This window comes from Miscanthus floridulus, chromosome 3 (genome assembly GCF_019320115.1).
Source record: "Miscanthus floridulus cultivar M001 chromosome 3, ASM1932011v1, whole genome shotgun sequence".
In the NCBI taxonomy this organism is placed as follows: domain Eukaryota; kingdom Viridiplantae; phylum Streptophyta; class Magnoliopsida; order Poales; family Poaceae; genus Miscanthus; species Miscanthus floridulus.
The window spans coordinates 142,865,899-142,892,022 of record NC_089582.1 but is presented as its reverse complement, the minus strand read 5'-3'; the positions used below and the strand labels follow the sequence as shown (position 1 = coordinate 142,892,022).

Sequence of the window (26,124 nt, the reverse complement as noted above, 5' to 3'; positions counted from 1 at the left end):
CATGGCGGGTTGCCCTGTGGCCTGTGCGCTAGGAGCCATCGCCGCTCCGCCTCTGCCACGCTGCGGGCTGGCTGGAGCGTCGGCCCTGCCGTCGCGACCGCGCCACAGCCTGGCTCTACCGGGTGAGGTCACCCCGCCAGAGGGCACACATAGCTGGTGCTGGGCACCGCCGACCGCAACATCCTCTGTTCCATCATCCTTTCCTCCTCCTTCCATCAATCTAGGGTTTGGTGTTTTTTTGGGGAAGAAGGTCACGGATTCACGGGAGACAGGAGCGCTTGGCCGCTCGGGAAGTCTAGGGAGAAATTGTATGTGTGAGTAACAGAGGGTACGTTGGTCACGCTAAGAAAAAACTGACATAGTCAAAATAGTCAACTATCAGATGAATGGATGAAATGGACGGTAGTGCCATATAGGGAAGGAAATTTTAACTTAGTGCCAGATAAGAAAGTTCAAATTTTGAAGTGTCAAATACGAAAGACTGATTTGTTTCAGTGCCAAATATATAATTCTCTCTCTAAAGAACTATGAAGAGGCTGCTCCATATACAGGGTAAGCCACTCCTAAGATGTTCATTGAACTGTGGACTCCAATTTTGTAACATCTATTCTCCTATGTCACAGCATTCACAAGGAATATTTAAGGACATAGAGCACCAGAAATATAGATAAGCGGCATGAGAAAGAGTTCTTTCAGTGGTTCAAGAACCATGTAAGTATAAGGATGTATTTATTACATTATTTCTTTAGGGTAGCTTAATTAACTACTATGTTTCATGTAGATATCAGCTATGTATTCCAAAGGAGATCCTTCTGTTTCCGATGAATTATTTGATCTAGCAAGAGGACCCGATACTAGACTAGAGTGACACATTTCTCAAGTTATATGGTCAATGGATGGAGATTTAACACAAGGGACAGAGACGCCCTATTTCAAGCACAAAACAGTGGAGTATATGTCAAGGGCGATGAAGGAACTGGAAACAAAGATTACTTTGGTGTCTTGACAGATATTGTGGAGCTTTTATATGGGACTCATAAAGTTGTTCTTTTTAAATGTGAATGGTGGGATGCACATACAACAAGGGGAGTTAAAGAAGATCAGTATGGGTTCATAATGATAAATACTACTCACAGGCTGTCAACAGATGAGCCATATGTTTTGGCTTTGGAAGCAGAGCAAGTATATTATGTGAATGATACTCAAGATCTAAAATGGTATGTCGTGGTAAAGACTAAACCTCGTAATTATTTTTACACTCCTCCCACTGATGAAGAAGATACTAGTACTAAATCAAGTAAATCCAGTCCTAAAGCTTGACAAGAAAATGAAGTAATAACTGTGCCGAATCCAAATACAATAGAAGATGATGACACAAGTATATTGGACACACCTCAAGTTGAAGCAGAAGCTGAAGGTAGGGCAGTGGCTGTAGAAGGTAATCCGATACTCCATTACGAGGGTGACGTTGAAGATGAAGATGAGCAACAAGAATCTAAAAGTGATGACAGCCAAGGTGGTGAGTACATGGATTCATCGGAAGAAGAAATAGATGATGACTAGTTATTAATTTGTAATCGAGCTCAGAGTTCCATATGTCCTGATTCTTGGTCTATTTTCAGTACACATAATAATGCCAGCAATCTCATATTTGCATAGTAACAGACCAAAGCATGCATGTAACTCTATATGAATAATTAGCCTGACATGATTCAAGGCATCTATAGATTCATTCATCAATCTCAAAAAACTAGAAATTGATAGGCACACATGACAACTTCTTTTCATATAGAATCCCTAATCCAACTGAGCTAACAAAAGTTCAAAAAATACAAGTATAATTAGAAATAATTGAAGGACCAGCCTCTGTTCATCCTACTACCTAGAAGTCACCTGCAGCTCCCTTCAGGCTTGCTCTTGTTCTGCACGCCTGCACTGCTGAAGCTGCAGGCTCCTCGTCTGCTCCAGAGAGGGGCTGAGTCTAAAGATGGCAATGGGGACCCGCGACCCGATACCCGACGGGTATTTACTCCATTAGGGTCTAAATATGGACTAAACACACTACCCACGGGTACGTAAATGGACCAAACCCTTCACCCATCGGGTATGCGGGTATGGGTATGTTCCAGCAGTCCCCATAGCCGTTTACTCATGGGTGAAAAATAACCGGCCATCTGAAAGATATCAATGCTCCATGGTTAGACTACAGATTCTAAAAAGTAATACAGGTAGAGAGAAATAAATATGCTTAACCTTGGTCATATTTGGTGCAAAAACCATAGCAATGTTGCGAGCATTCATCTTGTTGTAGCTTTCATTTTCCACCACATCTGCCATGAGATTGATGGCCCATTCAAGCAATGCTGCTTCAACAGGAAGTAGGGTACTTGCAAGATGGCTACACTCTTCTTCAGTGTTGTAGTGCATCACTTGTTCTAGAGTCAACGAGTCCAATACTCCACTTGGAAGTTCCCGAAACCATGTCTATAATCAGTAATTTCTACATTGAAACTAAATGGAAAGGAATCTTAATTTGCAGAAGATATTATTATATGCTATTATTTGTCTAATTTTATGTGCTCTGGTTAGTGGTGGTTGCTGTTGAATTGTTGATTTTCATGTGCGTGAATAAATTATTGGTGGGTACGGGTGACCCGACGGGTATGATTTACCCGGCCGGGTATGGGTCTGGGGAAAATTCCCCACCCATAACGGGTATGGGTATTCTTATGACGGGGATGGGTCTGGGGTGGCCATACCCGATGGGGATTTACCCATTGCCACCCTTAGCTGAGTCAGGCTCCGGGCGCAACACAGCAGCAGAGCCGGCCGCAACAGCCAGCAGAGCAGGGCTGGGGTGGCTGGTGACGGCGTGGTGCAGGCCACAGCAGAGCCGGGGAGCGCTGGGGCGGGGACGAGTAGTCGCCGGGGCACGGGCTCACCGGTGAGCGGCCGCGCGAGGAGGGCAGGGCTCCTAGAGCTGGCTGCCGCGACCAGTCCACTCATGCGCCTCTCCGCCTGGACATGCTCCGCCTTCGCCGAGACATCGAATCGCCGGTCAACCACTCATCGCTGGGCACAAGGGAAGGAAGGGCCGAAGGGGATGGATAATACTCTCATACAAACGGATAAGAGGCAGCAAATCGTACTACGATTAAACTAAGAGTCTTCTTTAGTCGTAACTATGATTTGCCATAATATTTTCTCACTAATCGTGTGTCCTATGGTGATAATTTTTTACTAATAAATGGCATATTAGTGAGGTAAATATTTTATTTGCCACAGATATCTTGTTAAATAGTGGCAAAACAATGTCCGCCACTAAAGATGTTTTATGTGGCGAATTAATATTTTGTCACTGATAACCTACACAAGAGTGGCGAAAACTAGTTTTTTCACGGATAGTATGATAAGTAGTGGCAAATTTAAATTTCACCACAATATTTTCTCACTAATTGTGTCCTGTGACGATAATTTATTTTGCCACTAATAAATGTCATATCAGTGAGGTAATTTTTTAGCCACAAATATCTTGTTAAATAGTGGCAAAACAACGTTTCGCCACCCCATTTGCCACTAAAGATGTTTTCTGTGGCGAATTAGTATTTTGTCACTAATAACCAACATAATAGTGATGAAAACTAGTTTTGTCACAAATAGTATGGACATTAGTGGCAAAGATAAATTTCGCCACACCATTTTATCACTAATGCTCCGTCTTCCTGTAGTGATGCAGTAGCTATCCATATATGTTTCAGTACATATGTTTCCATATACTTCAGCCCTGATTTTCTACTGTTTCATTGGTACTACCTCATGTGTTGCAGTAACTATCTATATATGTTTCAGTACATATGTTTCTATATACTTCAGCCTTGATTTTTTGTCCAGGGGATAGCACCATTGAGACTTCCCAAGGATAGACAAACAGGCTCAAGCACAATAAAAAAAGGAATAGAAAGAAGAGGAAAAGAATTTATGTTGGCTTTGGGCTGAAGCAAAAAAGACCCAAGGGTGATGATGATGATACCAAAGAAATTTAGAACAAGTTTTTGGCTAAAAAAGCTTTTGATCAGGGATTCAAGATAGAGGGAGAAAGCCAACTGTGAGTTTACCCACTCCCAACTCCCCCAACCTTTTTTCACTTTGACTTGTCCTACACTTATGCCCTGTTTAATGTGCTGTCAGTATCTGTTGCATTAGGCTTGCTTTAGTTGTTGTGAATGCATTATTCATGTGTTGAAACTAGCTCTTTTTTTTGTTTCCATACTTCATTCATACCTGTTGCATTAAGTGATAAGTTAGCTTTTGCTTTGTTTGCCATCTCTGTAATCTTCATTTTTTAAACAAAAAACAAAAACTAGCTCTACTTCATTCATGTGTTCGAGTAGTTGTAGCCATAGCTTTATTTAATTGTTGCAAGTGTATTTTTCAACTGTTGAAACAAGCTTCTATTGGTTTCGCACTTCGCTCATCTTTCTTCTAGTAGGTTTTGATTATGTATTCGTTGTTTATTTTACATCGGTTGTGGTAATTATATCGCCTTTTCTTTTCTACAAGGCCACCTTTCATTGAGATCGATGGCTTCCACGTTACGTACGATAAGTTCTATGACTCCTTCAAGCCAAGGGGATTGGTTGGTAACAATGTAATGGTCTTGTAGAGTTACCAATTCAATCTTGACCACCTTCAATTGTATGAAGAGAAAAAACAAGAGATATAAAATTTGTTTTCCCCTAGTTGGCCACGGTAATGATACAATACCTATGACTTTCTATTTCAAACTGAATTCCTGGAACTCATCTTTTATTTAGCTTTTTTTCTTTTTATGTGTGCTGGACAGGACTTCATGAGTGTGGATCTAGCTTCTTTCAGACATGATAGGACTTGCAAGAACATTTACACCAAGATAAATGAAAAATGGACTATCGTCAAGATGGATCTAGTATGTGAGCTATATATATACATTGTTTGGTTTCAATGAAATACGATTAACGATGTTGTCAAAGGTGCCACATTAATTTATTTAATTTTACATAACCATATTATGCAGATGTTCTTTTTGATAGTATTTGAGAACCACTAGGTGCTTCTTTGTGTTAGTATGTTCATGAAGCAAATTGCTTTCTTCGACTCTTTGAGTGCCTTCAAGGAGAGCACATGTTTGAAGCGTGCCTAGAACTTGGTAAGTGGCTTCCTTGTTGTATCCTATGTTTCTTGGGTGTTTCAAGTAGCTTTTACTTTTAGTTGTTGCACATTCATTCCACCTTTGTTGAAATAGCTCTCGATTACCTGTTGCAACATATTTGTGGTTCTTAGTGTAAATTTTAACACATGTGATGACATATGATGTGCATATAATTTAGCTAGCAAGCTGAAAAATACCAAATAAGAGGATTCTAAAAATCTAGTGTCACTTGGTGTTTCTAAATTGTCACTATCTCTTGTACATGTTGCACATTAGTACTTCAGTTGTTGAAGCAGCTCATGATTATCTGTTGCAATGTGTATTCCTTATTTGTTTCATTGTTTTTAGATTCAGAATTTTGCAGCCACAACAATGAAATATGGGGGTCCTCAGGCTCCTTGTCATTTTAGGCTAATGATTGTATGCTCATATTTTTTATTGTTCCTTTTGCTTAAAAGGTTTGACTGTGGGCTATATACAATGGATTATATGGACACATGGAATGGCAAGGAGATGGTGGGTTCATCAGTCAAGCGAGTATGTGTTGCCATTCAAAAAATTTCTTTATTGCAACTCCTATTTTGTCTCTAAATATGCTTGCTCAGTTTTGCTCTCCTTTCTTTTTTTCATTATGTCTCTGCCCAGTGGTCGGTGCTAGAGTACAGGAAGCATGCTGCTGCGCTACTCCTTCTATCAGCACGCAATATGGTTAAGCTAGATGACTTTATGAACAAGTATGATGCCAAGGAGACCTGATCAAGTTGATGCTATGTACCTTAGGAGGTGTCAGGAGAACGATGTGCATTGAAACACCAGAATTCTTGTAAATATGGAGTGGAGTCCTGTTATACTATGTGGCAATATGTGAATGCTTATGATCTTAGGTCATCATACCCTAGAAACATCCTGGCATGATGTTGATCTACTTTTGGTAGCAACTAAAGTCTACTAGTCTTGCAATGTTATGTACTGTGACATCTTTCTAAAAATGTTGGTTAGTTCTTTAGTTTGTGTTGTAGCATTCTTTTCTATTGGTCCATGCTTGTCAATGTTTGTCCACTTTTGCAATAATGTTGACCATATGCACAATCTAGTAGTCAACCTTCGCTTTTGCATAGCCACAATTTTAGATGTAATAGTACTAAAAATCTGCTGTTTCATTAGAGCATTTAAGATGTAACAGTAGTCAACCTTTGCTGTTGCATGACCACATTTTTAAGATGTAACAGTAGTGAGACTCGGTTGTTTTATTAGAGCATTTCAGATGTAACAGTACTGAAATCATGCTGTTTCATTAGAGGATTTCAGATGTAATAGTAGTGAGAATGCTGTTTCATTATAGCATTTTAGATGTAACAATAGTAAAATTATGTTGTTTCATTAAAGAATTTCAGATGTAACAGTAGTTCTGCCCATTACAAAGTAAATACAACTTTGTCTTTATCTTATAACTTAATGTGGCTCATATATACATTTATTTTTGCTAAAGCAAGATAAATCTATAGCTTTAACTCGGTGTCCCTTATATGCTTTGCTGCTGCCATGTATTTGCATGTCTCTACACCATGGTGAAAGTGCAATCAAGCCCTAATTGTGGATTTTGGTGATAATGACCATGCAATTAGAGAACTAATGAGATTTATCAAGATGACAAGAAGGAAATTTATATTTGAGGATGCTACACCAAACGGAGGAGCCCCCAATTACAAATGTAGATGGCTTCAAATTCAAAGGAGGTTTAAATTCTTTTATATTTTGAATTTGAGTATAGGAAAGGCCGTACTATAAAGGGGGACACAATGCTTAAGCTAATATATGCTACCAAGTGCTCAAACAACCACATGCATCCTTAGATTCATAGCTAAGGCAGTCTCACTTCACTATTACCCTTGTTGTCTTGCGTGGTGCGGCACTACCGCACTTGAAGAGAGGCACTGCCGCACTTGAATTGTGGCACAAGGAAGTTAGCGCTCATGCTGACTTCCCCGGATGGCTCGAGATGTATTAAAAGGTCTCGCCCGACCCTAAGGCCGCGGGCTCCGTCTCGCCTGACCTCGAGGCCACGGGCTTCGTCTCACCTGACCCCTTGGGTGCAGTGACCGTTGGGGGCTGGGGGTATATATACCTTTCCCCTTTCTCATCAATGGCTCTCTGCCTCTTCTTCCTCACTTCAGCACACCCAAAACAGAGCAAGAGCTCTCTCTCTCTCCCTCTATTGTTGACCTCAAGCCCCCAAGCAAATCCATTGATTTCCCCATCAATCCTTGAGGGAAAAGGGTCTAAAACTCGATGAGAGAGCAGCTCCATTGATTCCCCAACTCTAAAGAGCACTTGGTTCATGTTTTGGCCGGTGGTTGTGTTTATTACTCTTGGAGCTCGGCTCCTAGCCGACTAGAGCATCGCCCGTGGAGCTTGCCAACTTATGTGGCAGCCTCGAGAGGTTTGTAACCATATCTTGAAGCTAGTAAACTCACCCTCATCTCAAGAGTTAAGTCTCTTGACTTGAGAATAAGGAAGGTGTGACAGAACCGCCCAATTTATACAAGATCAAGTACGGCTGTCCCCGCTAACACGTTGACACACCCATACTTTCACTCATATAAACCCGGTAGTCCGCCGAGTGTCCTGAAAGACCTCGGTAAATCAACATCACAACCAAGATCGCGTGATTAAGCAAATACACATCACATACACAGGGTTGCAGCGGAAATGATATTACAAATGGGTTCACAAATAATAGTATAAGTTCGGGTTTCAAAACCGCTTACTGAAAACAACATAGCTTTCAAATGATTACATTAATATAAGTTCCAAATATATGGCTAGCATAAGTGACATCATCCGACAAAAGCATATAGATGAGAAGTAAGTATAGAATCACCGAGCCACCGGTGGTTAGCCACCATCTTCACAGGTCGAGAACTCCACCTGCAACATGGTGGGATAAACCCTGAGTACGAGAAGGTACTCAGCTAGACTTACCCGACATAACCGAAAATAAAGTGACACCAAGGATTATGAAGGGCTTTATGGTAGGGTAGCTGACTCATTTGCAAAAAGAGGCATTTTTAGTATTTCAAGAACCTTTCCAAAAGTATTATTGTCAAGTTAATTATTATTAACCTATCGACTACATTTGCACCTATACTAGAGCAAGCATGTGATTAAGCAAATAATGATAACCAATGATCATTAACAACTTCCATAATGTCATATTCATTATAACTGTCCAAGTGTTCCATCAACATTACTACGATGAAGTCACTCAAGTCAAGTGCTCACTATCCAGGAGCGATGGTGATTCGAATCGATTCCTAACCAGCTGGTGATTTATTCCTTACACAAACCTCACTCACCCGCTAAAGTGAGGTATTGGTCACCGAGTCAACTATCCAGGAAAAATCTCAAGTTTGCCAGGAACCACATGTACCTAGGGGCCGACCGACTGCCTTTTGGTCTTATCATCGCGCCCCCGTGTCCTACCACACCTGCTCCGGTACAGTGCGCTGTGGGCAATCTACTTGGCCCGAATAATCTCCCAGCTTCGCGGCCGAAAGATACTTTATTTGGCCAGCTAAATGTAAGGCATGCGTTCAACATGACTCGAGGCCCAACAACGGTTGGTCCTTAATCGACACAGATGGAAAGCACTACAGTCTAAAACCTTGTAAGTCTTCATTCGGTCTCAACTTCAAATTAACACTTAGTTATACCATGACTACATAGTTATCCAAGCAGATCCAGGTAACCACCTATAGCTCGCAGGTGACAGGAAATCACCCGACTTCTACCGGTCTAAGCCAGCTAAGCATTGACTCGACTACGGATACCAGGGTAACAAGGATATAGTATAACAAAGGTAAACAAGGTATAATGCAGCAACGGTTGCAAACAACTCCTGAACGTAATGCATCAATTAAAGTAAAGCATTAATTAGTAATCACAAACTGGGGAGAAAAATGCTCTGGGGCTTGCCTCGGATCCGACACAAGTTAGTTCAGTTAGCTTGCACCGTCTTGGTGACATCTCCGGTCTTAGCACTTGCTTAGTCCTTCCATCTTCGGGATATATCCACCAAACACTGTCCTCGGGTTAGGCTCCAACATCTCATCCTTCACGTGGTGCATCTAGCGTACCTAGATGAGATGCAATATGCAAGTGCATAAATATGAAGAATAGTACCATGAGACGCATCACAAAATAGCAAGCAAGACAAGCATAGTTTACACTAACACACTTAAGTACTTTGCGATGCTTAACTTAAACATCACACAATCTATCATGCTAAGATGGCAAAGAAGACGACAACACCAAGCATGACACAAGTTTCCCAAGATCTTAGGTGCTCTCACTCAGTCATCATTCAAGGCATAAGTCACACTTAACAATATACAAGCAAACACTATAATTGGAATCTGCTAATTTCTGGACATGCAAACAGCAGCTACAAGATTTAGCTATAACTGGAGTTACACAAATCAAAATGACTTGCAAGAAGACATTTTGGAAAGCTTATGAAATTATCTACATTTCATCTATAACCATCACAGCATGATTCCCAAGTTAAGTAGGTCGAAATTATACCTTTACAGAAACTGGTTCATACAAAACAGAGAGCAACATATCCTGTATTCTAACTTTAAATAGTTGTAACTCAAACACTACTCAGCCAAATGATACCAAATTTTAACAGCAGCTAGATACATAAATTATCTACAACTTTTGTATAAACAAGTTTCACAACAAAGCACATTATCATGAAGAACTTTGCTAAGTTCCTAAATCTGTCCATAAACCACATTTGCAAGAAAATAAATATTAACTTATGTTGCAAACACATAATTGGGCAAAACCAACTTTACCAAAATGTCACACATGACTAAAGAACACCAGAAAACCTAGTGTCCATGACCAAATAAATTCTTTTAATGCATTTCTTAATGTATTTTAGATAACAAGGTGACTTAATGAACATATACCAAAAGTGCACAATAACTTCTACAAAAATTACCATGGCTCACATATACTCTCAATAGTCTAATGTACAAATTTTACTCTATTTGAATATGTATAGCAACCTCTATGAAAAGGACAAGTTGCTAAAGCAAGAAATCATGTGAGAGCAAGATAAACCAATAACTCACTCATGCAGCAACCAATGACCATGAAATTTTTACCACACATCAAACATCACATGAGTAGCATGCCACAAAAATTTCACTTCATTTGGAGCCCTACAATTGTAGTTATGAAAAAGACAAATACAACTAGAATTGAAAACCTAGATGCATAAATCCATTTTCACAGCTAAAACTTTAAACTAAAACCTGAAATATTATAGATATACTGCATAGAAAATTTCACAAGAATTCCAAAAAGTCCTCATTTGCTATTTTACGAATTTCCTATGATTTATTATGATTTTCCAAACTTTCAGCCGATTTAAAACAAATAGGTCCCTAGGAGCACTATTCATATGAGTCAATAACATTGCAGATAGGACCCTCCCTTTCTCCTAATTGTTGCGCGAAGCCCTCCACGTGAATCAAAGCAGAGGAGGCCATCGGAGGCTCGCGGTGCCGACCAGAGGAGGCTTCTCGGCGGTGGTGGAGTGGCACGGCGACAGGTCGTCCCAGCGGTGAAGCAAGGCCGGAGTGGGGTCGCTCCGCGTGCAGCACGGCGCGGCGAAGGTGGTGGTGGCTGCCATGCGGCCCAAGGAGGCGTGGAGGCACAAAAGCTAGCGGCGGCCGCAGAAGCTGGCATGGGCTGCAGGGCAGCATGCGTAGCAGCGGCACGGCGAGGGCAGCGGCGTGGTCGGCAAAGTGGCGTGGGATGAGGGAGGAGGCGACGGCGGAGCTTGGCTTGGGGCGAGCAGTGGCGCAGCAGGGGGCTCTGCTCTATCCCGGCCATGGCGAGCGAGAGCATGAGAGACAGAGCGAGAGAAAGAATGAGAGAGCACTGGCTCGATCTTCCCTTCTAAACGTGGCGCTCGGCTTAGGCGAGGTGGCGCACAGGTGAGGCGCGAGGAGGCCACGCGGCGTTGCGCGCCGGTGCATGGTCGGCCATGACGCGGCCTTGCTGAAGGCGTTCAAAAACTGAAGAAACAAATACTACCGCAAACGTACAAGCTGAAACCCATATTTCGTACCTCTTTAACTCCTAAACCACGACGAGTTGGCAAAAACTCTACTAATAAAAGTTGTAGATCTACATACCAGCTCCAACTTTTATTAAAGATTCAAAGTCTAATTAGGCCTAGTTAGAGAGATAGAAGGACCTAAAGTGGGGTACACGAAACTGAAAATTCAGGTTTCAGTTAACTCAGACTTAGAATATTTTTGTACTCTGAAAACAGCAGTAGATTCCAAGTTTGAGCCTCGGTTTGACTTAGTTCCAAGTTGATCTGGCTCTTGGTCCAAAAACAACATTTGTTCTACTCCACTCAAACTTCAACTTTTGTTTAGGTTCCACTGCCATGCAAACCCTTTAAGCCATAGTTCAAACCAAGTCAAAGTAGCATCGCGGTAAAGCTTAAATCTGAGTTTTAGACCGATTGATGCATTTTCTTGACATTTGCCCAACATGAACCTTTCATGACTTTTGTTGTAGAGTTCATCTAGAGTCATTTGGGCAAGGTTGCAAGGTTTGGTTGATGACCTACATTTCCATCCACTTGATAAAGCAATTCATGCAAAGATATGACTTATCATTTCATGTGACTTTTTGACTCCAAACTTCATAAAACTTTTCCAGTGATCAATATAGATGGGTATTGATGTGAGACACATGAAGATATTCCAATAACACCAGCCAAGCATATATCTTGAAAAGGGCATATATGTAAAGCAAAGGTGCAATATCCGAGTTTAGGTTGGGGCTCATTTCCATAGGTTTGACCTTGACATCTTCATCATCACTTAATCTGTCATGTTTGAGCTCAAACCCACAGCTTAACTAGTGACAAACACCTGGGGTGTTACAGAAGGGTTGGAAAGCCCTAAGCCTTAGTGGCTAACCTCAACAACATGTAGGTAGGCAAGCCTTGGTGGCGAGCCGAACCATGGGATAAATCATTGTGTCACTTGTGCTTGATTTACATTATTTGCATTTCATATTGTTGGTTGAGGTGATTTCTAGGGTTTCTAGTCGATCTACTTGTGTGTGGTGTTCCTACAACTTCTAGCTCTTGATCTATGACTATCATACCTGCAGTAGGCTGAGAAAATTCTTCGATCTAAGTTTTCGTTCACTGAAATTGAACTGTGACTCGAAGTTGTCTGCAGATGCGGTAGTGCCGCTGTTCTAGTTCGGCAGTGCCGCAGGGTGAATTTGATAAAAGTTTGAGTGTTTGTTTTGATAGGCCTATTCACCCCCTCTAGGCCAACCAGAGATCCTACACATGGCCTTCTTCGTGGCATACCAAGCACGCCGAGTCTTTAGCTTTGGTCTTACTAGCCTTGGACTTGTTCTTCTTGATTGCTTTGTCTTTCGCTTGTCGAACAATGGTCTTCAAACGGTCGACCTTGTCCTTGGGCCTTCCCTTTGGATCTTTTGTCGGGGGGTTTTTAAACTTTGTTTGTTTCACCCCTCCCTGCACCTACTTTTCACTCCCAACTGCATTTTTTGGATCATTTTGCCGCAAAATCAATGCTCGGGTGGTTGCCTTCACCTTTTCCCTCAGCTAGTCGATCCCTTCTAAACCCACCATGTACTCTTCTAGCCTGACACAAGCATCAGCTAAAAGCTGAGTCATTTTCCTACACACATCACTTTGTATCTCAGCTTGTTTGTCACTAGAACACCAAACACTGGTTCAGGGCCTGACAAATGTTGAGGCACTTTCAGCATTGCTTCTTCTGACCACATGTGCAACAGGTACTTCTGTGGTATGTGCTGCACATCAAGTGTGGTAAAGACTTTCAGGATGTGGGGACATAGGAGACCATCTTATCAAACATGTTGCAAGAGCATGTGTATGTTTCAGACCCCTGATTCGCATCAACATTGTATGTTTTCAATGTCGCCTGACCTTCCTTGTATACTCGTTTCACCACCTAGAACACAAAGGAAATATTGTATGTTTTTAGAATCAGAAACTATAAAACAGGGGTATCATGGAACATAAAGGCACCCAGAATTCTTTTTTGCAGTGGACTTTGGATAGTGTTTCAGTAGTAATGTAACACATGTTTTAGTATTGGTAAAACAGAGCATCTAGTCATGGTATACATAGGCACCTAGAATTCTTGTTGCAGGAGACTATGGTTAGTGTTTTAGTACTAATGTAATGCTTGTTTCAGTAGTAAAATAGAGCATCCACTGAAAAAAGTATGCTACAATAGAGATGTGAAGTCTGAAACAAGACAATTCAAGGAAATTGAGGCATGAATGTACACCTTACCTGCACTGTCATTTGGCCACCCTCTTTAGCAATCAAACCTATAGTTAATGCTGTTGAATCACGCAGGAGCTCTTGGAACTTGAAGAAAACACTTCTGGTGTAGAACTTAGATGCTTGCCTCTCAATTTCAGACCTCCCCCATAGCGGTGGATTTATCATTTCACCTTTGGCTGCTTCTCTATACTCCTTCTCAATCATTGTTTCCATTATGTACTCATACTAGGTAAGGAACTGCAACACCAAGTCCTATGGGTGCACTATTTTCTTGAATAATGCATTCATACTCTCAGACCTCCCTGTTGTGCTTGTGAAGGGAAAGAAGCATTTCTTGAAATATGCAGGTGCCCACATAGACTTGGTCGAAGACATGTTCTGGAAGTGTTCGTTGCCATGCATATCATACTTCACCTCTATGTTATGCCACAACATTTCAAACTCTTCAGGTGACTCGGTGAAGTTGATGCAATAGTCAAACTCGTCTGCAAAATCTAGGTTGTTCCTGATTAACCAACCAAACTTCTCACAAGCTTTGCTCACCACATGAAACTTGCAGCACCTGTGTGTTGCACAAGGGAATACATGTGCTATTGCAGCTTTCATGGCCCTATCCTGGTCAGTCATGATGTTGGTTGGTGCCATCCCTCCCATTGTAGCCTTGAGTGTTTGCAGCACCCACACAAAGGTTTTAGTAGTCTCATCCGGAAGCAAAGCACAACCCAGTAGGATGCTTTGGGTGTGATTGTTGATCCCAACAATTAGCACAAAGGGCATGTTGTACCGGTTAGTGCAGAACGTCGTGTCAAAGAATATGCAATCCCTGAAGCACTTGTACAACTCCCTTGATCTGCCATCAACCCAAAACAACCCACTCACTGCATTCTCAGCATCTAGCTTGACAACATAGAAGAAGCTAGCGCTCTCGGCTTGCAACTTCTGGAAGTACTCTAGGACAACATCCATGTCTTTGTACCTTACTCCTGCCCTTAGTGTGTCCTCATGTTGGAGACATCCTTACTGTTGAATGTTAGGTTTCCCATGCCTCCATGAAAGTCTCCTAGCACAGACATGATCTACATGGTGGATATGTTCCGATGGTGCAGCGTCTTCAACAGCTCATAATCTGCCCATGATATCTGTCTGTGGGACCACAGCTGCTTTACCCTGCCCTTTATCTTCACCATAGGGTGTGTGTGCTCTGCTTGAAACACCACGACCCTCCACCTTCCCTCACGCAGACCCACAGCCATGTGTGCCTTACAATCTGCCTTCTTCAACGTGCTCTGCTTCCTTGTTGCAGTAGTCATTACGGCTGTTGCGCTTTTCTTCTTGGATGCGGCCGTTGATGATGATGATGCATTACTTGATGCACTGTCTTCCTTTTCACGAGGTGTAATCCTTGCATGCGAACACTCAAACTCCTTCCTTATCAACTGCTTATTCACACGACTGTTTCTCGATGAGCCTACCCTGATACTGAATCCCATCTTGAATGCATAAGCATTGTACATCCTCCTTGCTTCCTCTAGTGTATCAAACCCCGTTCCTTCAAATGAAACCACCGGCTGGGAGCTTACAACGTCCTCTTCTTCTTCATACACCATCTCGTCATCAGTTATATCCACCTCAACAACCTCACATGGCTGACCTTCTGCCCCATGATAAAGACTTGGATCAAGATTAGGGCCAACGGAACCCAGCGTTGCAAATGTGTTGTCAGATTACACATGCAGTCAACAACAAATAATGATTTTGATGTAAACAAACAAATTTAGTTAGAGTGTGCCCAGAAACATACTTTTGAAACATAGGCAACCATGTTAGCGCTTGAAGTTGTAGCAATAGGCATGTTAGCGCTTGAAGTTCCAGCAATCTGATGATGTCCAGTCACGGTATTTCTCCCATCAATCATGCCCTCCTGCACGTTATAGATGTGAGGAAACTACAAAATAGGGGTATCATAGAACACACAGGCACCCAGAATTCTTGTTGCAGTTCAATCTGGTTTAGTGTTTCAGGAGCAATGTTTTCCTAAACGGTAAACGGTCTTTACACGGTCGCCCTTCGTTTAGCGTTTAGGCTGTTTACATGGTGTTTAAACGAAGTTAAATGGTCTAAACGGTTTTATACTTTAAAAAAATACATATAATTATATACGTGCATGTAAAAAATCAAGTATTCTAGCATTTATACATATTTATCCGAGTAAAAATCAATTATTTTGGTATGTATATATATTTATGCATGTGAAAAGAACCAAATATAGATATTTATGCATGTAACATATCAAGTGTACATATTTATAAATATAATAAACTTAAGTATACAAATTTATCCATACAAAACTGAACTAGATTTACCTCGTGTTCGCCTAAACAGCCGTTTAAACAACTGTTTAGCCCATTTAATACAGTTTATCTCCGTTCCGTTTAGGCCGTTTATACCATTTTTTTTGTTTTTTGACCGTTTAAACGGTCAACCGTTTAATTACCGTTTATCCCCTAAACAAAACAGTTTACCACAGTTTACTGTTTAGTGGCTGTTTAATCGGCCGTTTAGGCCATTTAGGCGAACACTGTTCAGGAGTAATGTAACACATGTTTCAGTAGTGATAAAACAGAGCATCTAGTCATGGTGTACACAGGGACCTAGAATTCTTGTTGCAGTGGACTCTGGTAAGTGTTTCAGTAGTATTGCAACACACGTTTCAGTAGTAAAACAGAGCAGCTAGTCATGGTATACACAGGCACCTAGAATTCTTGTCGCAGTGGAATCTGGTAAGTGTTTCAGTAGTATTGTAACACATGTTTCAATAGTAAAACAGGGCATCTACTGCAAAAGTATGGTTCCAAATCGCCAATGATCAGAAATTTGTAGTCTGAAATAGCACAACTCAAGCAAATTGCGACATGAGGTCATAGATGTACATCTTACATGTTGTTTTGAAGAAGGGTTCGTCTCCACCACCTCTTTGTCCCTGGCAATTGCAACACGAGACTCCAATCCGCCGTAGACGAAGCTTCAACCCTCCTTGCGTCCCTCTAACCATAGATCTGCCTCATGGCCCTCAACAATCGGCGGGGGACGACGCCCCACGGGGAACTCCACGTTGGAGAGGAGATGAGACATCTGGGTGCGGTGACTGCTGTGGAGGGGCGCGGTGAGGGGATGGGCTGCATGAGGCGGGATGGCTGGGGGACGGGCGGCACGGCGGGATGGCTGGGGGACGAGCGGCGTGGCGGGATGCTGCGTGGCGGAGGGACCGGCCGCCCGCGAGCGTGGGATGCCGCGACTGGCGAGTGAAGCTCTGGTCGGATTGGTGGGATCGACTCGAAACGTTATTTGGAGCGCTGAAGTCGGTCAGGCGCTAGGTGCGTCCGGACGCGCGCTGAAGCCGGGCGTCCGAGCGCTAGGTGGATCGTTACTTTAAGCCAAGGAAGTGATGGCTATATGGAGTTTTCAGGTCATGGACGATGCAAGGAGGGCAAATGAAAATCGGACCGACATATATAATCAAATTAAGAAACAAAACTGTTTGAAAAAATATTTCAAGTAAAAAAATGAAAATGTATAATGAGAAAAGACTACCTTTCCGCACTATTTGCATGGGCGACCTACATTTTGATGACAACTTGGCACACCGCACTACCGGAAACCGGCGATTTGCCGAGTGCCGAGGCTTTGCCGAGTGTATTTTATCGGGCACTCGGCAAAGACCGTGTTTGCCGAGTGCCAAATAAAATACACTCGGCAAACAAAAACACACGGCAAAATACGTCTTTGCCGAGTGTTTTTTTCTGGCACTCGGCAAAGATGTATTTTGCCGAGTGCCTTTGTTTTGGCACTCGGCAAAGAAGCTTTTTGCCGTGTGCATTTTTTTTTGCCCTCGGCAAATCATTTTTTCGAAGCAATTTTTGAGGCCCTAAATGAATTCAAATGAAAAACTTTTCAACTACAAAGTTGTATAACTTCTCAAGATCTACAAAGTTTATTTTGGTCATTTCTTCATTTGACAAAGCGACAATAACGTTGTTCATAAAATCTACATCTCTCATATCTCTCGTATTAGTTTCATGAAAGTAGAAGATACATATATAAGATTTGTGAACAATGTTACTACCACTATGTCGGATGAACAAATGACCAAAATAAACTTTGTAGATCTTGATAAGTTATGAAATTTTGTAGTTGGCAACATTTTGATTTGAAATCATCTTGTCATGCAAAAACGACGTTTGAATTTCAAAATTTTAAAATTTGAATTTTTCAAACGACCTCGGATGAAAAAACTTCCTAAATGAAAATTGTAGATCTCCAAAAGTTATGAAACTATGTAGTTGACAACTTTTTGATTTGAAATCATCTTATCATGCAAAACTATGTTTGAATCTCTCAAATTTAAAATTCAAATTTTTCAAACGACCTCGGATGGAAAAACTTACTAAATGAAAATTGTAGATCTCAAAAAGTTATGAAACTTTGTAGTTGACCACTTTTTGATTTGAATTCATTTAGGGCCTCAAACAAGCAATTTACTCTCAGTTTGCCGAGTGCTTTTTTTATAGCACTCGGCAAAGCCGTATTTTGCCGAGTGCCTATGTTTTAGCACTCGGCAAAGAGGTATTTTGCCGTGTGTATTTTTTTGGCCCTCGGCAAATCAGTTTTTCGAATCAATTTTTGAGGCCCTAAATGAATTCAAATGAAAAACTTTTCAACTACAAAGTTGTATAACTTCTCAAGATCTACAAAGTTTATTTTGGTCATTTCTTTATTTGACAAAGCGACAATAACGTTGTTCATAAAATATACATCTCTCATATTAATTTCATGAAAATAGAAGAGAGATATATATGATTTGTGAACAATGTTACTACCACTATGTCGGATGAACAAATGACCAAAATAAACTTTGTAGATCTTGAGAAGTTATGAAATTTTGTAGTTGGCAACATTTTGATTTGAAATCATTTTTCATGCAAAAATGACGTTTGAATTTGAAAATTTGAAAATTTGAATTTTTCAAACGACCTCGGATGAAAAAACTTCCTAAATGAAAATTGTAGATCTCCAAAAGTTATGAAACTATGTAGTTGACAACTTTTTGATTTGAAATCATCTTATCATGCAAAACTACGTTTGAATCTCTCAAATTTAAAATTCAAATTTTTCAAACGACCTCGGATGGAAAAACTTACTAAATGAAAATTGTAGATCTCAAAAATTTATAAAACTTTGTAGTTGACCACTTTTTGATTTGAATTCATTTATGGCATCAAATAAGCAATTTACACTCGGTTTAGTATAATATATTGGGAACTAAAACGGATTCTAGACACAAGTGACAGTGTGGTGTAGTGGTAGAGGAGGTTTGTGCGCAGCGAGAGGTCTTGGGTTCGAATCCCGTCGGCCGCGTAGCCGTGAAATTTACGCGAAAAAAGCCGGAGATGGATGGGCGCTGACCGGTGGGGGCCTCCACCAATTAAAAAAAAATTTCCATTTTTTTTGGGTAAAAATTCCCATTTTTTTCGGGTTTTTTTTCGGTTCCAACTTTACCGAGTGTCGGCACTCGGCAAAGGCTTTGCCGAGTGCCCGATAAAAGACACTCGGCAAAGACGTCTTTGCCGACTCTTTTTTTGCCGAGTGCTCTTTGCCGAGTGCAACACTCGGCAAAGCCTTTGCCGAGTGCAAATTGGGCTTTGCCGAGTGCCCCTGGCACTCGGCAAATTCACTGAGTCCCGTAGTGCCGGCTGGCGAACAGCTGTCAAATTAAATTCTGGTATATTTCTTCTCTGTTGGTCCACAGGAATAATGTCAACTGCAACTCAGCTAGCAGATGAGTTTATCTTTGTATATATAATAATAATCAAAACAGAACTCCCTAGCTTAGCTATATACTAGCATATCATACCTGCATGTGTGATTTAGATGAGATCTTTTTCGGTTCAAACAACTCACTTACGATAGCAAGACCAATATGATTCCTTGTCAAAACGCATGCAGGAATAATCTAACCCTGTTGGCCAGACACGAAGCCCATCGCCGCCGAGTTATCGCAGCCTCTCGACGCGGATCGGACGACGCGCAACCCGTACGCGTGCCCCGCGCCGATCGAGCTTAACATACAATATCGCAGGTCAGCCGTTTGAGCTGTGCGCTCTGACTGATTGAGCTCGCAACGGCGCAACGTGCAGCGCCGCGAAGCACGGGATCGCGGACATTCCTGCAGGTACAGCACTGGCAAGTGGGAACACCCCCTTGCATATGCAAGTACGTTCTCGTTATTGGAAACAACAGCCGAGTGTAAAAATATTTGTCCTATTTGCCGAGTGTATTTTATTGGACACTCGGCAAACAAGTTTTTTGTCGAGTGCTGCAAAAAACACACTCGGTAAAATAATGGCACTCGGCAAACAAACTCTTCGCCGAGTAATGAAAAAAAACACACTCGGCAAACTAGAAAAAAACACTCGACAAAACAGAGACACTCGGCAACAAATCGCCACGTGGACATCCGTCAGTTAGTGTGCCGACCGTTAGGAGTTTACCGAGTGTCCGTTAGTGGCACTCGGCAAAGAAATAAGTTTGCCGAGTCTGTTTTTTTGCACTCGGCAAAAAAGTAAGTTTGCTGAGTGTTTTTTTTTACACTCGGCAAATAAATAATTTTTTTCTCTTCTGATCTTGAAACTCTTTCTACTCTCCACATACAACATGTGGTACTCCATGTTAAGATTTGGTATAAGTCAAATTTGAACTGCAAGTGATTCAAATAATAGAATAAAATGAGTAGAAAAATAATATTCATGTTATTGAGTCCAGTGTGAGGCCTTACCCGAGAAATGAAAAGAAATTTCGAACATCTTGTTCAGAAAACATGACCACGAACGTGTGGCCGAATGATTTTTAAATTAAAAAAAACGAAGTCTAAAATTATAAGATTTATCAAGATCTCATGATATCATACGTGGAGGCTGTGGTAAAAAATTGAGAAGGTTTCGTACAATCTGTCATGTACGATGTTTACAAACTAAAGTATCTCAGAAGAAGAATCGCAGCGTTGAGAAAGATTCGGTAAGATTTGGAGTCAAAGTGACGGTTGAATTGGGGTTTGACTTCAAAACTTTTTGTATAGGCAATAGAGAACAAAGATTGATTCATGTGTAAGTTTGGTAATTTTTTGGATCCGTTTGATAATTTTAATTTATTAAGTGCAATTATAGATTTTTAATTGGTATAAATTGAATTTGAGATATAAATGCATAAAATAATAAGTTTTTTTCTCTTCTAAAATTGAACCTTTTTCTACTCGCCACATACAACATGTGGTACTCCATGTTAAGATTTGGTACATTTATGGATCTGTTTGCTATATTTAATTAATTTATTGCATTTTAGGGAATTTTTTTGGTATAAGTCAAATTTGACTGCAAGTGATTGAAATAATAGAATAAAATGAGTAGAAAAATGATATTCATGTTATTGAGTCCAGTGTGAGGCCATACCCGGGAAATAAAAAGAAATTTCGAACATCTTGTTCAGGAAACACGACCACGAACGTGTGGCCGAATGGTTTTTAAATTCTAAAAAAAAACAAACGGAGTCTCAAAATCATGAGATTTGTCAAGGTCTCATGATATCATACGTGGAGGCTGTGATAAAAAACTGAGAAGTTTTCGCACAATCTGTCATGGACGATGTTTACAATCCGAAGTATCTCAGAAGAAGAATCGTAGCGTTGAGAAGGATTCGGTAAGATTTGGAGTCAAAGTGACAGTCGAATTGGGGTTTGACTTCAAAACTTTTTTATAGGTAATAGAGAACAAAGATTGATTCATGTGTAATTTTGGTATTTTTTTGGATCCGTTTGATAATTTTAATTTATTAAGTGCAATTATCGAATTTTAATTGATATAAATTGAATTTGAGCTATAACTGCATAAAATAATAAGTTTTTTTCTCTTCTAACCTTGAAACTTTTTCTACTCTCCACGTACAACATGTGGTACTCCATGTTAAGATTTGATATATGTCTGGATCTGTTTGCTATATTTAATTAATTTATTGTATATTTCTAGATCTGGTCCTGGACACCGGGAGCTAGCGCTGGCTATAAATCGCACTGCCTGCCCGCACATTCCAAGAGTACAGCAGCAGAGCGAGCTAGCACACACGATCCATCTGCAGGTGCGTGCGTGCTTTAGAAAGAAAACCAACAGCTAGCTAGCTAGCTAGGCAGTTGCACGAGCGAAGAAATGGCCAAGCTTGCCGCCCTGGCGATCACCTTGCTCGGGCTCCTGGGGGTCCGTGGCATGCCACCAGGGCACTTACCCTAGCCAGACCCAGAGACCTCTAGCTCTAGCCGTAGCCTCGGCTGCATTTTGCGAGGGTGGATCCCGTTGTTGCCTCCTTGCCGCGACGAAACCCCAACGCCTAACCCTGATCTTCCAGACGTGAGCCCTACTCCCTCAGGGCTCACCGTGGGCTACTTACAACAAGAGTGGTACCCCTTATTACTTCCCTAGCGCTGAGGACGTCGTGAAGAAGGCCGTGGAGAAGGCCATCAAGGAAAACCCTGGCATTGGCGCAGGACTCGTTCGTCTCTTCTTCCACGATTGCTTTGTTCGGGTACGTACATCTCACATATATATAGATATAGCCTCGCTGCCTTGCTTCTTGTGGCGCCGGCGATGCATGCGCAATGCAACATTGGGGTCGTGTTCGTGTCTTTGCTGACGTGGTATTGCATGTTTTCAAGGGTGTGATGCTTCCCTTCTCCTGAGGAACACCAGCGGCTCCAGCCAAGAGACGGAGATGTTCGGCTTGCCCAACATAAACAGCCTCCGCGGGTTCGAGGTGATCGACGCGGCCATGGCGGAGCTCGAGAATAATCCTGCATGCCGCGGCAAGGCCTCGTGCGAGGACATCGTCGCCTTCGCCGCCCGCGACGCCGCCCGGCCGCAACGACCTCAGCTACGGCGCCATCGACTTCGCGATGCCGGCGGGCCGTCTCGATGGCCGCGTGTGTCCCTCAAGGAGGAGGCTGAGCGGAACCTGCCGGGGCCGTTCGACACCCTCGACGACCTGGAGAAGAGCTTCGCCGCGCAGGGCCTCGACCCCCACGACATGATCACGCTCTCCGGCGCGCACAGCTTCGGGGTTCTTCGGCAACCGCCTGCCGCCCAGCAACACCTCGGACATGGACCACGACCTCGACAACAGCCTGAACGTGACCTGCAGCAACAACGGACCCGACTTCAGGGGTGGTGCAGGACCCCGTGATGCCGGTTGAGCTTGGACAACCAGTACTACAAGAACGTGCACAGCGGCAAGGTGCTCTTCACGTCGGACGCCGCGCTCAACTCCACGGACGACGCGAGGAAGGTGGTGGATGGCTTCGCCAGGAACGCAGGAGACTGGTACCGCACGTTCGCCGACGCCATGGTGAAGGATGGGCGAGATCAGGGATAAGACCATCAACAGACCCAAGCCTGAGATCAGGGAGAAGTGCTCCATATTTACAATTCCTACTGATACATATAAGACGTACGGCGAGGAGGTGCGGGGAGGAGCGCAGCTGGCTGCCTAAATGCATGGAACGAAGCATCCAGTTCGATCGGGCACTGCGTACCATTTGCCGCTGGTTTTCATATACTGCATGCAATACTTGGAGTTGGAGCTTGGTGTGTTGATTTTGTTTTGCTTTTTTGTTCTCTTGCATTTATTATCATGCGAATTCCTTAATTTACATCCATTAGTATTTGTCATGATGGCATTTTTGTTGCAAGAGTACTTTGAACAATTCAAGCACTTCATTTCATTTGTTCACACAAAACTTCCTCTACATTCGGCATTACTAATTTGCAACGGTAGGCTTCTGAAGGGGCATTATGTTTCTCGAGAGGGTCCATGGATTCTCCGAAACAATAGAAAGGCCCGGTCCATATTTTCTTTTATAAGGCCCAGTGAATGTTGATTTGAAATACTAGACGACATGGGCCGTTCCATAGCACATGACTCACGGTTATTTTGGTCGATTAATCTTCCAATATGCTAGTTTCAACAACTCTCGTTCTTCACACTTCTTCTTGGCTGCTTGGCCTGTAGTAGGGATCTTGTTCACTGCTTTAGATATTAGTACTATAGCATTCAACCTAAATGGTTTCAATTTCAACCAATCTGTAGTTGATAGCCAAGGTCACGTTATTAATACTTGGACTGATATCATCAACCGTGCTAATATGGATATGGAGGTAATGTGCGAACGTAATGCTCACAACTTCCCTCTAGACCCAACTGCTCTTGAAGTTCCATCTCTTAATGGATAAGGTTTTTCTCCTAAACATATAGGAATTTTTGAAGGAAGGAAAGGCAGAAATACCCCCAGTACTCCAAATCAGCCCAGATGAAATGAAGGGCTCTCCGTTTGTATTCCTGGTCCTTCTCTGCTTTCGGACAGGATGAGAATTCGTTGAAATATTTTGCATCAGCCGGGTATATTAGCATACATATATACAGTTCAATCAATGAACTTCATCCGAAAGAATTAAGGAGCTTGTGTGATTTCCTGTGAGACTTTTTTTTTATAAAGGGACAATTTTTTTTTTGATAAAGGGACAAATTTTATTGATTAACGGCAGGAAGCCGCTATGAGGGTGAAAGAGCCACCCATTACAGAGTTTATAGCTGTAATGCCTACGATTTGTACATGTAGCTCTATGATCATGAATTTGAGTGATGCTACAATTGTAGGCCTGATTAGCTAGGACATGAGCAGTGATATTTAGCTTTCTTCCAATCTTGAAGATTTTTCCTCCATTAGTTGATATGATGTTGACGAAGCTCTGAGTGTAGGGTTTAATCTCCCAAATCGGAGGGTTTGAATGATCTTTTCCATTGAGGAAGTTGACCAGCTGTTGGTTATCAGATAGGAAGAAGGGTTGTGGCACACTGGCACCTGCATAGCATTCAAAATCTTTGCACGAAGAGCTAAAGCTGTTGCTTCAGCCATCAAGACCGAGTTACATTCTTGACAAATCGCCTTCACATAAATGGTTGCTGTTATGCCTGCATAAGAGGTGACAATAAAGATGCCTATTCCTTCTCGTCTTGGAACCTGCGGAGAAGTATCTGGAGAAATTGAAGCATCAGTGTAACATCTAGTACCAGGCAATTTTGCTGGCATGGAGATGTTATAATTAGGTGGCCCTGGTAAATTAATCATCCAAGCCGACTCACTTTGGTAGTGGCTTGTCGTTTCTCCAGTGTTACCTGCAAATGAGAATTCTATACCTTCTTGCTGAAAACAAGCATCCATATTTGTTTGGTTTCCTTGAACTCTTGGTTGATTCCTTTGAAACCTTGTGATATTTCCATGACTTGTCAATCCTTGAGTTTCCTGCAAAGAAAATGGAAGAATCGGCTGGGCGCCAACTCTGGTTGACTGTGGGTTTGGATTATTCTGCAATTGATTATGGGATCCTTCATTTTCGTTCTGAATGTGAACATCTTCTTTGTCTCCTGCAAATCTTGAAATCTTTATATCCGCTGCTACCGCAAAGTGTATTTGCAAGACAGACCTTCTTCTATTGTTGAAGCGAGTATCATTTCTCGCTTTCCAAATGTACCAAATAGTTGTTAAGATAATTTGAAGCTCATCAGCAGTAGTATTAGAAGTGATTAGAGATGCTAAAGTATCCTGCACTCCATCTTGTTCCGTTCGCTGGTCTGGAAGTTCCAGACCAGCCGGCTGCTTCCCCTCACATTTCACTGTTCATCAAACCAGCCAAACAGTGTTTCTCTCTTACACAACCAGCCAGTTTCAGCCAAGATTCTGCCAGCCGAACGGGGCTTTAAGGGTGGAGAGGTAGAGAACCAGACAGCTCTAGCAAAAGTACAGTGAAAGAAAAGATGAGAGTCATTTTCAAATAAATTGCAAGTAGCACATTCCTTGCTGATTTTAGCAGTATAAGTTCCTGCTCTGGCGCCGGTTGCCAAAGCCCTTCTCATGAGCCTCCAAGTGAAAGCCTTTATACACGGTGAGAGTGTTTTGTGCTTCCAAACTCTATTAAGGATTTGTAGAGCTTCTTGAGTGATAGTTCTGCTTCCCTGATTGTTGATCTGAACCTGCAATTGTTTATTAAGATAAAGAAAAGCTTCTTTTTTGGTGGTGCATATGCCTTTTTTAGCTGGTTTCCATCTAATAATATCTTGTGAATCAGAAGGCACCACCGAGGTATGAGTGATGCAACGAACAGCAGAGGCATAAAAAATCTTAGAAATAAGATCAGTATCCCAAATCTGAGTTTCACGAATCCAAAGATCAGAAACTTCATTAGGAAGAGGTTGAACAGTAACAGGTAAATTAATGTGATTATAAATATCATCCTAGATATCCACCAAGGCGTGGACCAAATACTAGAATTGCCATTATGAATTTGAATAATGCATTGCTTCTGAAGTGTATCTTTGACTTGAAGAATAGATGACCAAAAGGCAGATTTAGTGCTACTATTACAAGCTGTCCAAAAGGTGTTATTGGGAT

The 26,124-nt window shown here is 41.9% G+C and overlaps 1 protein-coding gene and 1 pseudogene across 1 annotated transcript; one reads left to right on the top strand and one right to left on the bottom strand.

The window, feature by feature from the left end:
- Positions 1–6,687: 6,687 nt before the first annotated feature.
- LOC136544597 (protein FAR1-RELATED SEQUENCE 5-like) lies at positions 6,688–15,190 on the bottom strand (annotated as a pseudogene).
- A 7,204-nt stretch (positions 15,191–22,394) lies between these two features.
- LOC136544595 (peroxidase N-like) lies at positions 22,395–23,051 on the top strand. The gene is made up of 2 exons (XM_066536700.1): positions 22,395–22,739; positions 22,887–23,051. Exons 1-2 carry the CDS (start codon positions 22,395–22,397, stop codon positions 23,049–23,051), a joined length of 510 nt encoding a protein of 169 aa, XP_066392797.1.
- The last annotated feature ends 3,073 nt before the right edge of the window (positions 23,052–26,124 follow it).

Excerpts from the sequence above, each read along its gene's own strand:
- LOC136544595 (XM_066536700.1), top strand. The coding sequence starts at position 22,395 with ATGTTCGGCTTGCCCAACATAAACAGCCTCCGCGGGTTCGAGGTGATC. Across the intron at positions 22,740-22,886 it reads CCGGCGCGCACAGCTTCGGG|TACTACAAGAACGTGCACAG; the intron begins GTTCTTCGGCAA and ends TTGGACAACCAG.